We start from the raw sequence: 12,306 nt of genomic DNA, 5'->3' as shown, positions 1-12,306 counted from the left end.
ATACAAGTTGCAGCACATTATATCTGAGTCACTGATACTTTCATTAAGCTACATGACTCAGAACATTCACAGAGATCATTTGCACAAATTTAAGACAATAAATTGCCTATTTCAGTTGTGACATGACACGTAATTGCTATTGAAGAAAAGCCAGAACATTGATGAATAAGAAAAATTACTTTATTAAGGCATTGGCACAATAATCTCTATCAGCACTCAAACCAAGGAAAAAGTCGTCTTCACTCACCACACCTGCATGTATCATTATCACACACACAATGGAAAAAGTTTAGGATTAATAGAATTCATATTAAGATTAAAAATTGTGGACTCTCTTTTGTACTTTGTCATAGATTGAAAATACATGTTAAGACGAGCCTAAAATATCTGCCCATTATGATTTTCATTACTCTACATTAAATGTGTTAAACGTATCTCTCTCTGTTCACTACATACTGTACATCACTATAAATTACTGTGGATATTTACGCTCACACTTTTTCACGTAATATTAATATATTAATTAACCGATTCTAGACCTGAATTATTGTATTATAAAAACGATTATTTCTGTATTTTGCTGTTTTCAAGTGTCAGTGCCTCGACCCATGATGGCTTTCTTTGTGTTTCTTTCTGGTCTCAACAGGATTATGTAACATTTGGGTCCAAACAGCACCACCAAGAGGCCAAAACTGGAGGCCAGGATGGCAAATACCTCCACTGCATCTGCATATTTGCCTGGTGAGCTGATGTAAGCAGGGACAAAGGCCACCCACACTGCACAGAAGATCAACATGCTGAAAGTAATGAGTTTGGCCTCATTGAAACTGTCTGGAAGATTCCTTGCTAGAAAAGCTAACAAACAACTGAGGACAGCCAGTAAACCAATATAACCAAGTAAAACTGCAAAACCAACTGTGGACCCAACTGCACACTCATAAACTATCTTGTCACTGTGATACTGGGTGTTTTTATGAGGCACTGGTGAAGCAGAGACAAGCCAGACAGTACAGATTGCTGCTTGAATAGTAGTCAGAACCAGAACTGTCCCTCTCTGCTGCACAGCACCAAACCACTTGAGACTGGACTCACCTCCTGGTTTGGAGGCCCTGAACACAGCCAGAACCACCATGGTTTTCACCAGGATACATGAGACACAAAGCACAAAGCTGATGCCAAATGCTGCATGTCTTAGTTGGCAAGTCCATAATCTGGGTCGTCCAATGAAGAGCAATGAGCAGAGGAAACAGAACTTGAGTGACACCAAGAGAAGAAAACTGAGTTCTGAATTGTTGGCACGAACTATAGGTGTGCTGTGATGATGGATGAAGATGCCCAGAACAACAACACAGATACATGTGCCCAACAGGGATGTGGTTGTCAAGCAGATACCCAGAGGTTCATGGTAGGAGAGGAACACCGTTATCTTAGGAGCACAGTGGTCACGCTGGGGGCTGGACCAGAAATCTTCTGGACAACTGGTGCACTCCATGGAGTCTGAGAAAAGAGGGAAAGTGATGAGATACATGTTTATGTAACATCTCTGAACTGTGTTGTTTAAAACTTTACACTCACCAGTTGTATTGCTGATCTTTCCCTCAGAACAAGGGACACAGTCAAAACAACACTCAGGTTCCCCCTTCTTTCTGGCCATGCGGGTACCTGGAGGACAACTCTCACTGCACACTGACTGAGGAGGCTGTGTGGAGAAATATCAGTATGTGTTAGATTTATATATAATGATTCAGACAAAATCATGGTTGTCTAAGAAAGTAAGAAATTACCTGTTTGGATTCAAAGTTCCAGAAGATTTTGTCTTCATCCAGTGTGATTTCTTCACCTTTGAAGGCTGACCTCTTAACCTCACCCACTCTCTGAACTTTAGTTCTTCCATCAGGGAGCCACACCCAGTTCATGATGTCATATACCGGTAAGGCATCACCTTTTTCATCAAATGACACTCGATCACCAAAAGTGGTGAAGTTGACTTTTTCCAAGTAATGCATAAGCTTTGGATAAATGAATCAGATGTATAGAATGATCATTAAAAGGCCATTAAAGGATCCAAGAGTGTATTTCCTTATGATGATACAAAATGTAGGAATTGTTCTCAAATGCACTTGGGGTTCTCATAGAGCTCTGACAGGTGACTTCACTCAACCAAGGTAAAGCCTCTGACACGCCCACTGGCAGGAAAGAACGTGGCTAATCCATTGATTTACAGGAGACAGCACATAAATCAGGCAATATGTCAACTATTCGCTGGCTGTTTTCAGGCTAACGGGAGAGCATTTCACTGGATCCCCACAGATCCAGAGAGAAGGTGGAGGTGAATCCCTACTATGAAACATGCGCTCACTGAGCAGAAGAAGACAGCGCAATGGAAACAAACACAAACGATGGATTTTGTGGTGAACGCTTGATATATAATGGACTCAGTCTAACTAACATACAAGTCTGCATAGCAACGTTAACACAGCAATTTAGATTACACTGCCTGTTGCTAATGCTAATGGTATGCTACGGAGATTTCCTCCAGGCTCTTATAAACTTTAAGTGACTCTCTAGAGTAAGATGAAGGGAAAGGAATCAGGAAGTTGAAGATGCGAGGATATGGCAGGTTCACCAATAATGTCCGTCCACTGTTTCTAAACTCATTAAAATGCGTTTTGTGATCAGATTGCAATCGGTTAACACCTGACCACTTGTAAGTACAGGCATAAATACAACCCAGGACGGATTGCTCACAAGCTTTCACACCAACAATTCAGAGATGGGACTGCCAATAGCAATAAGCTATCCACATCATACACCCAAAATACCTCCTACAGGACACCTGGAGGGACACATTCGTAAGCTTTTTCCACACACCACATAGACTGGTTTGGCAAACTCCCATGTCCCTGTCTTGCTTCTTGTTTCTGAGGTTCGCTTATCACTCTAAGTCTTCTCTCCAGCATCCCGATAAAGACCTTTACATAGAGGCTGTGTACTTTGATACCTTGGTCCCATTTCTTAAAAATGGGGCCCACCACCTCAGTCTGCCACTCCAAATGTACTTTCCTCCAATGTCCACATAATGTTGCAAAGGCATGTCAACCAGGCCAGAATATCTAGGAAGAAGTCATATTGTATCTCATCCTCCCCTGAGGGTCGGCCACTACGAAGTTGTTTAACTTGTTTGACTTAAATCCCTGAGATAACATATGTTGGTTGGATTGAGGTTACTGCCCGACTATTTCCCCAGTCAAGTTCAACAACTCTCAAGCTCCACTTTACACAATTTGGACAGGAAGCCACTTCCTCCCCCGAGTTATCAGTTGGTTTACTTCAGAGATGACCTATAGTCTTGCTCCATGGCCTCACTCAACTCTTTCCATTTTCAAGATTTTGCCTCAACAACTACTGAAGCTGCATGTCGTTGGGCTTGCCAGTATTAGCCAGCTTCTCCACAAGTCAGCCAAGCTGTGTTGGACACCTTCATGTTGGATAATCTGTCCCACACCCTGCAGGACACCATCAGTGCACTGGGCAGCTCCTTCACTGACAGACTGAAACCCGTGGGGGGACAGGAGACGGGCAGGTCCCTGAGCCTGTCAGGGTTCAAAACCTCCAATATGCAAGAAGCAAGCAGGAGTGACCTATTTTGGGTGTCAGCTTCCAGACTAGCAGTACCTTCCACATTCCAGTAGAAACAATGCCCAGGTCAGCACAGCACCACAGCACTTGGACTCTAAATCCCAATCCCACCCATGCCCTAGACCAGAGGTCACTAACAGGCAGACTGTGGTCCGAGGACCCAGGCGCCGTCCTATACGGACCTGGACCTACAGTTAATAAATTATTTAAGTATTTTAAATGTTGACGGGGTGCTTCTATTTTGACTGGCGCAGCTTCTCTAGACTTTACGGTACTGGTTGAGCAAATCAGGAAATCCACTGACTAATTGCATTTGAGTTAAGCTATCCCATGTGATGCCACTGAAAGCCAATCACATCTGTGCATCTGCTAAATATTGCGACCCTGAATACGGACAGATGAAGGCAGTGAGGAGCGAGTGACAGACAGGGCATCAGTGAGCGTTACAGCGAGAGAAGACGGAGAGAAAAGAGCGTTACAGCGAGAGAAGACAGAGAAAAGAGCGATACAACGAGAGAAGACAGAGAGAAAAGAGCGTTACAGCGAGAGAAGACAGAGAAAAGAGCGATACAGCGAGAGAAGACAGAGAGACAAGAACGTTATAGCGAGAGAAGACAGAGAAAAGAGCGATACAGCGAGAGAAGACAGAGAGAAAAGAGAGTTACAGCGAGAGAAGACAGAGACAACAGCGTTACAACGAGAGAAGACGGAGAGGAAAGAGCGTTATAGCGAGAGAAGACGGAGAGAAAAGAGAGTTACAGCGAGAGAAGACAGAGACGAGTGAGCGAGAGTGAGACAAAAATAATTAAATAGAGCTTTCAACCCAGAATGGAAAGACTCATTCATGTTCATTCTTCCCCCTGGAAGCACAAAACAAGTCTGTCTCATATGCTCATAGACCGTAGCCACTATGAGTTATTTTAAGATTATTATTATATTTATTTCCACCAATTTATTTTTATATGCAGCCTTTCCTTTTAAGAGAGAAGAAAATAATACATATGTTCAGTGTTACATATCTATATAATTGTATAAAAGTGACAATAAATATTTTTAATTGTTCTTTCTATATTTGATCTGATAGTCAGTTGTTGATTAAATGCAGAATACTAGGCTACTTCAGTATATATCCCATTACTAAATAATAACGCAAGTTAGACATTATGATGTTCCCGGCCTTTGCTTGAGGAAATTTTCTATAAGTGGACCTAATAGAATTTTAGTTGCATATCCCTGCCCTAGACCCAGCCCTGGCTCACCCCCTAACAACCAAAGCCTTTGAGTGGTCATCAAGACAAGTGCTATATAATGACATACCATTTACCATTCATTGAGCCCTGAATGCATGCAAAAGATTAAGTGCAATGAAGAGTCGAGTGTAAACTGATATCTCACCTGCCATGGCTCCAGTCTTTGTAAATGAGCACAGGTGTTGTTGCTGAAAGGTCCTCTCCCTGGCTCACACTGCAGCATGTCATCAAGAGCATACGCCAGAGCGTACACAGCCTTATACACATTGTACTCAGGTCTGAGGTTTGAAACATCCAGGAACTCAGTCTCCACATTCTCTATAACTTCCTGTCCAGTGCATAATTCTCCTCCAGTTTCCACCCAACCTGCTGGAGGTGGTGCAAATCTACACTGAAATGTGTGTTCCCAAAACTGATTCACCTGGAAAAAAAAACAAAAGAAAAAGGTTTTCTTGGAATAATGTCACTATTTATTTTTTGGTAGTTGCATGTCAGATTGAAATATTTAATTCTCACCATGCTATTTCCATGGGTGTTGTTGTGATGAAGGTCAGGACGTATTTGTAACAGGAAGTCCCTGAGACCTGGTATTTCTCCTCGACGAATGGCGATGCCCAGTGTTCCACCCAGGTATGGCAAGAGGTGAGGAGTCTGGAGCACATCAGCTGATGACCAGCCTTCACTGGCAATCCACTGCAGGCCTGTCACATTCTTCCTCACCACCTGTACATTTAATATGTGAACAAGTATATCGATAGTTCTTTATTTTAACCAATAAAGTATAATTTAGTTTCCACAGTCGATGTCATACACAGGTATGCACCATAATAAAAAAGAGAAGGACCTGACTGCAGATAAAATGGCTGACCTCTGTAGCAGAAGTTGATCTAAGGGTTTGTATTATAAATGTTTTGTATTTATAGAGCGCCTTTCTAATCCACTCAAAGCTACTGTACACTACAGTTTTGCCATTCACCCATTCACTCACACTTACGTACAGAGTGTCTATGTGCAGTGTATTTTCTATCACTCATCGTTCATACCCACTCACAAGCTGCCGGCAGGAGATGATGGCTGTGTGGCTGAATTTATTGAATATACATCAACACCTACATGTCCAAGGATACATCGGCATGTAGACTACCGGAGCTGGGAATCAAACCTATAGCCTTTGAGTTGGAAGACAGCTCGCTCTACCACTGAGCTACTGTCGCCTATCAAAAGACATCAAACTCTACTCTAAATGCACAGAAATGGCAAATGACTATTGCTTAAGTCATGAGGACTGACTTATGGTATGGAGGTGAATGGAGAACATTGTTTTTTTAGAAAACTGGCAAACCTTCTGGGGGAAACCTGGTCTCATGAGGAGAGATGGCGTCCATCCCACTTTGGATGGAGCAGCTCTCTTATCTAGCAGCTTCGGACATTTTATTAGAAACCCATGACAAGCCAGAGCTGAGACCAGGACACAGAGTTGCAGTCTTTCATGCTTCTCTGTGCTTCTTTTCGAGCAGTCACCAATTAAAAACCCCATAGTGACTGTGTCCCCCGACCTACTAAAGTAAAAACTAAAGTAAATAAAGTAAATAAATCAATTGTTATGGTCTGGGGTGTGCTTGTGTTGTGTTTGGTGTACTTGTCTTCTCCTTTCTGTCTCTTGTGTTTACCTGCAGTGTTGGAGGGTGGTGGAGGAGGAGGAGCTAACCACTTCTCACAAGGGCAGTGAGGCACACCTGGTTTCAATTCTCACCTGATTCACCTCCCCATAAAACCGGCTCTGACTTCACTCCTGTGCCAGATAATTCCGTCAAAATCGGTAGAGCCAGTGGAAATTCTCCAGTGGAACTGCTCATGTGAATTTTGTTGCGAACGAGTCGAGCCTTAATCCTAACCTTGCCCTTTTTTCTATGTTTGTACTCCAGCTCTGCGCCTCGCTGCCCTTCGCCTTTTTTTGTGTGGACCTGCCTCCTGCCACCAGCCGCCTGCAGCAGCGGACACCTTTTGTTCAATTTAGTACTGGATAAACTTTTTTGTAAATAAACTGTCGACCATCTACAGCCTCTTGCGTTTGGGTCCTCCTCTGTTCTCCAGGCCGTAACATCAATAACAAACAGAAGAGGAGTTAGACATTCTAACTTAATAAAGATTAATACTGACAATAAAATAGAGTCAAATAATACCACTTTTAAATGTGGACTATTAAATATAAGGTCACTCTCCTCAAAATCTGTTTTAATATATGATCTAATTTCTGACAATTGTATTGATTTATTCTGTGTAACTGAAACTTGGTTACATGAAGAAGATTACGTTAGTCTAAATTCAACTTCACCCACTCATGCTAATACCTATATTCATAGAAGCTCAGGCCGAGGAGGAGGTGTAGCAGCCATTTTTAATACTAGATTATTAATCAATCCCAAGCCCAAACCACGATATTCATTGTTTGAAAGCCTTATTCTAAATCTATCTCATCCTGGTTGGAAATCACAGAAACCAATTATGATAGTCACAGTTTATCGTCCACCTGCACCTTATTCAGAGTTCCTATCAGAGTTCTCTGAGTTCTTATCTGAGTTAGTACTTAAGACAGATAAAATCATAATTGTAGGGGATTTCAACATCCACGTAGATGTTGACCGTGATAGTCTTAGCTGCGCATTTAACTCGCTGTTGGAATCAATTGGTTTTATTCAACACGTTAATAAACCAACTCATTGCCTTCCCCTCAATCTTGTGTTAACTTATGGTATTGATATTGATAACTTAAACATATTTCCTCAAAACCCTCTCCTTACTGATCATTATTTACTCACATTTAATTGTACAATAATGAAATACAATAACATAAATAAAAAATACAGCTACAGCCAGTGCCTGTCTGATAATAATATTAATACATTCAAAGAGACAGTGCAACCTTTATTTAACTTGGTGCAATATGTCAGTACATCTGAAGGTAGCTATTGTGATTTTACTCCCGCCCTCATAGATAACATTGTTGATAGTACAGCAGCCTCACTGCGTACTACATTAGATTGTGTTGCCCCTCTGAAAAAGAAAGTAGTGAATCAGATGAGATGAGCAATATGGTTTAACTCCAATACTTGCGCTCTTAAACAGGCGTTACGTAGATTAGAAAGAAAATGGTGTTCCAGTAACCAAGAGGAATTTTATACAGCCTGGAAAGATGGTTTTGAAGCTTACAAAAAAGCCCTACACAAAGCTAGAGTTGCCTATTATTCTTCTTTAATTGAAGAAAATAAGAATAATCACAGGTTTCTTTTCAGCACTGTAGCCAGGCTGACACAGAGCCACAGCTCCACTGAACCATCTATTCCTTTAACACTGAGCAGTGATGACTTTATCAACTTTTTTGTGAATAAAATAACATCAATCGGAGAAAAAATTGATCGTCTGCTCCCTCATATTGGGACTGACTCATCTTTTAGCACAAGAGCTTTAGAAGCACCAGGTGCACAGTTAGACAGTTTCTCCCCTATAGATCTCTCTGAGTTAACATCATTAGTTTCATCATCCAAGCCATCAACCTGTCAGTTAGATCCTATCCCCACCAAACTGTTTAAAGATGTGTTTCCTTTAATTAACAGCTCTATATTGACTCAAATTAATCTATCCTTATTAACTGGATATGTGCCCCATACGTTTAAAATAGCAGTTATTAAACCCCTTCTCAAAAAAGCGACCCTTGACCCAGATATTTTAGCTAATTACCGACCTATATCTTATCTTCCCTTTGTTTCTAAAATCTTAGAAAAGGCAGTTGCTAATCAATTATGTGAATATTTGCGCATTAATGGCCTGGCCTGAAAATTTTCACTCAGGTTTTAGATTAAACCATAGCACAGAAACAGCACTAGTTAAAGTTAGTAATGATCTTCTCTTGGCTTCAGATAATTGTCTAGTTTCTTTACTTGTCCTGTTAGATCTTAGTGCTGCATTTGACACCATTGATCATAATATTCTACTGCAGAGATGGGAGCAGACTCTTGGGATCACAGGTGCTGCCCTCTGCTGGTTTAAATCATACTTTTCTGATAGATTCCAGTTTGTTCATGTTAATGATAAAGCCTCACTACAAACCAAAGTTAATTGTGGAGTTCCACAAGGCTCAGTGCTTGGGCCTATACTTTTTACTTTATGTATGCTTCCTCTAGGGAACATTATTAGGAAGCACAACATACACTTTCATTGTTATGCAGATGACACACAGCTATATTTATCAATGAGGCCGGATGAAATAAATCAGGTTGTTCAAATCCAGGAATGTCTCAGAGACATTAAGTCCTGGATGACCTGTAACTTTCAACTTTTAAACTCAGAAAAAACTGAGGTCATTATACTCGGCCCTCAACCCCCTTTAGAGAAAAACTTTCTGATCACATTTTCACTTTAGATGACATCACCATGGCTTCCAGTTCTACTGTGAGGAACCTTGGAGTTACTTTTGACCAGGAAATGCCATTTGATTCACACATAAAACTAATTTCCAGAACAGCCTTCTTCCACCTGCGGAACATTATGAAAATTAGAAACATTCTGTGCTTACAGGATGCTGAAAAACTAGTTCATGCTTTTGTTACATCTAGATTAGATTACTGTAACTCCTTATTATCAGGATGTTCCAACAAGTCTGTTAGAACCCTTCAGTTCATTCAAAATGCTGTAGCACAAGTTCTGACAGGAACTAGAAAGAGAGACCATATAACTCCAGTGTTAGCTTCTCTACACTGGCTCCCTGTACAGTTTAGAATTAAATTTAAAATCCTCCTCCTCACGTACAAATCACTTAATGGTCAGGCCCCTTCATACCTGAAAGACCTAGTCTTACCTTATCACCCTAACAGACCACTTAGGTCACAAAATACAGGTTTACTTTTGGTTCCCAGAGTCAGTTACCAGACTCCTCCCCCTTTTATAAACAGCAGAGCTGTCAGTTTGTCGCATATCTCTGTCCACCTGTTGAAGCTCGGTGTGTGCGATTGAGAGGCTCCTCACACTGAGCACCTCACACAGCTGAACTACACCCCATGACTATTCCTCCCTCCTCCCCTCCTCAGCTCTCAGACCACTTATTGGCATTTTTCAAAATGAAGCATTGGGCAGAAATCATACTTTAAACACATCTATCTAGGTAAAATGTGTTAAATAATTTTCCAGCTGTTAGTTAATGAAGTGATGCTTAATTCAACATAATTGTTTGTTTTGTGAGAGTAAAATCTGAATAATTTATTTTAATGGCTTTGTGTAACACTCAAGCAGTTTTGAGTGGACATCAAGACGAGAACAGTCCTGTATCTTTTACCAGTCTTGATGATGATTTTGAGTGTTTAACACTTTCTGAGTGTTCTCAACCCCAGGGACAGGATGAGTTCATCAAAACTACCCATAATCCTATGAACAATCCAGAGAAATGAACCAAAAGCTGCAACTCTGCATTTGGATGGAAAAACAAAGCTCAGCATTTTCAGCATGTGTGTTAAACAGTAACACGAGCAGATTGATGCATAAACATTCTAACTGTAAAATACTCCTGGTAGAACCTTTAACATGTCAGAAGTGTTACATCATCATTTAAATCTATTTGACAGAAATTAAGTAACTGTAAAAATAACAGTCAGATTTAGAGAGAAAACAGTTGAATTTATTGAATATACGTCAACACCTACCTCTTTCATGAGGTTGAGCATGCGACTCTGACTTGCAAACGCAATCACCACTCGAGCTGTAGATTTCCTCATCACATCCACTATTCTCCTTAGTTCAGCAGGGTCATAAGCCCGGGGCAAAATCTCAGTGTAAGCCAGACAACCTCCACCAGCTGGACCCAGATCAGAGTGAAAGGATCGGGCAGCGTGGAATCCATAATCATTATCACTGATGAGCAGACCTGCCCAGGTCCAACCAAAGTGTTTTAGAATCTGAATCATAGCATTCACCTATATGGACACAGAGCAGAGGGATTAGTGCACAGGCTGGAATCATCTTTACTAGAAATCCTGCTAGGACAAGCAGCAGAGATTTGTGGACATGAAATAGTAGGACAAACATATTTATAACAGTAACATTAACGATAGTTCACTTCAGGTTTAAGAGACTCTGGGTCATGATATTGTTCAAGTATAAGGCAGTATCAAGTATTATTTGACTATTATCAATTTAAAAAAACAAATAGTGATTATTTTGCACTGCAGTATATATGGACTGTTGTTGCACATGATTTGTTTTATGCATTTTGATTCAGCAAAGTTATTTTTACCTGAAAAGCATCACTCGGGATCGTCCTAAAGAAAGATGGAAACTTTTGTCGATCACTCAGACAGGAACATGTGGCAAAATAACTCACCTGCAAAACAATAGAGCATGTATTCAAAAGGAAAAGTTTAGGTTTTTTTTTTTTTTAAATTTGAATTAATTACATAAATTACATTTTAAAATACATCACAATAATGAGTGAGTTGAAATAAATTGAAATAAATAATTACCAGAGGCACTCTGTACGGACTTAAGACTGTGGATATGGCAATAGTACGTGTAGAAGAAGAATCACCCACAATCCCTAGGACTGGAGGAGTTCCGACACAGTTCTCCTCTAATGTAACTTGCTCTTCTTGACCACTGACTAAGGTCAGTGCTGCACGAAATGCAATTCCTAGTTGGACGCAGTTATCATACAGACTGTATCCCAGAGTCACATTAGGCAGCAGGTTGGAGTTTCTGTTGATCTCATCAATAGCATAGGCCATGGTCTGAGCCAGCCTGAATCCTACAACACTAAAGCTAACACAAAAAAACAAGTTTTATCATTTAAATACGTCACACAGTCTCTGTGCAAAGCTACACCTGTCATAACATCAGATACTGGAAATAATATAATATATAAAATAAAACTTAAATGCTTCAATAACATCATATTATTGATTGTTATTTTACATGAATAACAAAATATTCAGGAAAGATTCATACTAATTGGCTTACTTTCCAGCAGCTTCTTATTGTGTATGTTTCCCTGTCAGACTCACCTATAGCAGGTAGGCTGTTGTGGCTCTGAGGTAAAAGACAGGTCAGGATAAGCTGGGAAGAAGTGAAGTCTGAAAATTCCACCAAGAATCACATCTCCAGGTTTGTTCATCCCATTTAGATCAAACTGTTTCTGTAACTGACAAGAGGAAGAATAAAGAGAGGAGGACACAGCAAAGTTCAAGCAGGAGAACAACATTAATGTGAGGAGACTGGTGTCTAAAAATGTCCTCATGACTTTACTCTGGTTCGTCCCTGTCTAAGTGCAGGCTCATCACAATATCATCACATTTTATGTATTTGCAGTGTTGTTTATTTTTGCACACCACCCATCAGTGCAGAAGGAGAAGCAGAAACATGTTTCTGCCAATAG

General features: G+C 40.5%; 1 protein-coding gene across 1 annotated transcript; it reads right to left on the bottom strand.

Annotated features, from left to right (window-relative positions):
- Nucleotides 1–586: 586 nt before the first annotated feature.
- Nucleotides 587–12,168, bottom strand: LOC131462848 (extracellular calcium-sensing receptor-like). The gene is made up of 9 exons (XM_058634381.1): nt 11,936–12,168; nt 11,399–11,693; nt 11,173–11,259; nt 10,583–10,852; nt 5,406–5,612; nt 5,035–5,310; nt 1,785–2,009; nt 1,576–1,699; nt 587–1,497 (listed from the first exon to the last, which is right to left on the bottom strand). The coding sequence occupies exons 1-9, from the start codon at nt 12,166–12,168 to the stop codon at nt 587–589; spliced, it is 2,628 nt and encodes an 875-aa protein (XP_058490364.1).
- Between the last annotated feature and the right edge of the window lie 138 nt (nt 12,169–12,306).

The sequence above is a fragment of the Solea solea genome, chromosome 7 (assembly GCF_958295425.1).
Source record: "Solea solea chromosome 7, fSolSol10.1, whole genome shotgun sequence".
Taxonomy (NCBI): domain Eukaryota; kingdom Metazoa; phylum Chordata; class Actinopteri; order Pleuronectiformes; family Soleidae; genus Solea; species Solea solea.
Note: the sequence above shows the minus strand (reverse complement) of the source record. Positions and strands in the feature narration are given on the sequence as shown.

Coding starts and splice junctions, on each gene's coding strand:
- LOC131462848 (XM_058634381.1), bottom strand. CDS start 12,168: ATGAGGACATTTTTAGACACCAGTCTCCTCACATTAATGTTGTTCTCC. Junction 11,694..11,935: donor CAACAGCCTACCTGCTATAG/GTGAGTCTGACA, acceptor TTTTTGTGTTAG/CTTTAGTGTTGTAGGATTCA. Junction 10,853..11,172: donor TCCCGAGTGATGCTTTTCAG/GTAAAAATAACT, acceptor GTGTCCATATAG/GTGAATGCTATGATTCAGAT.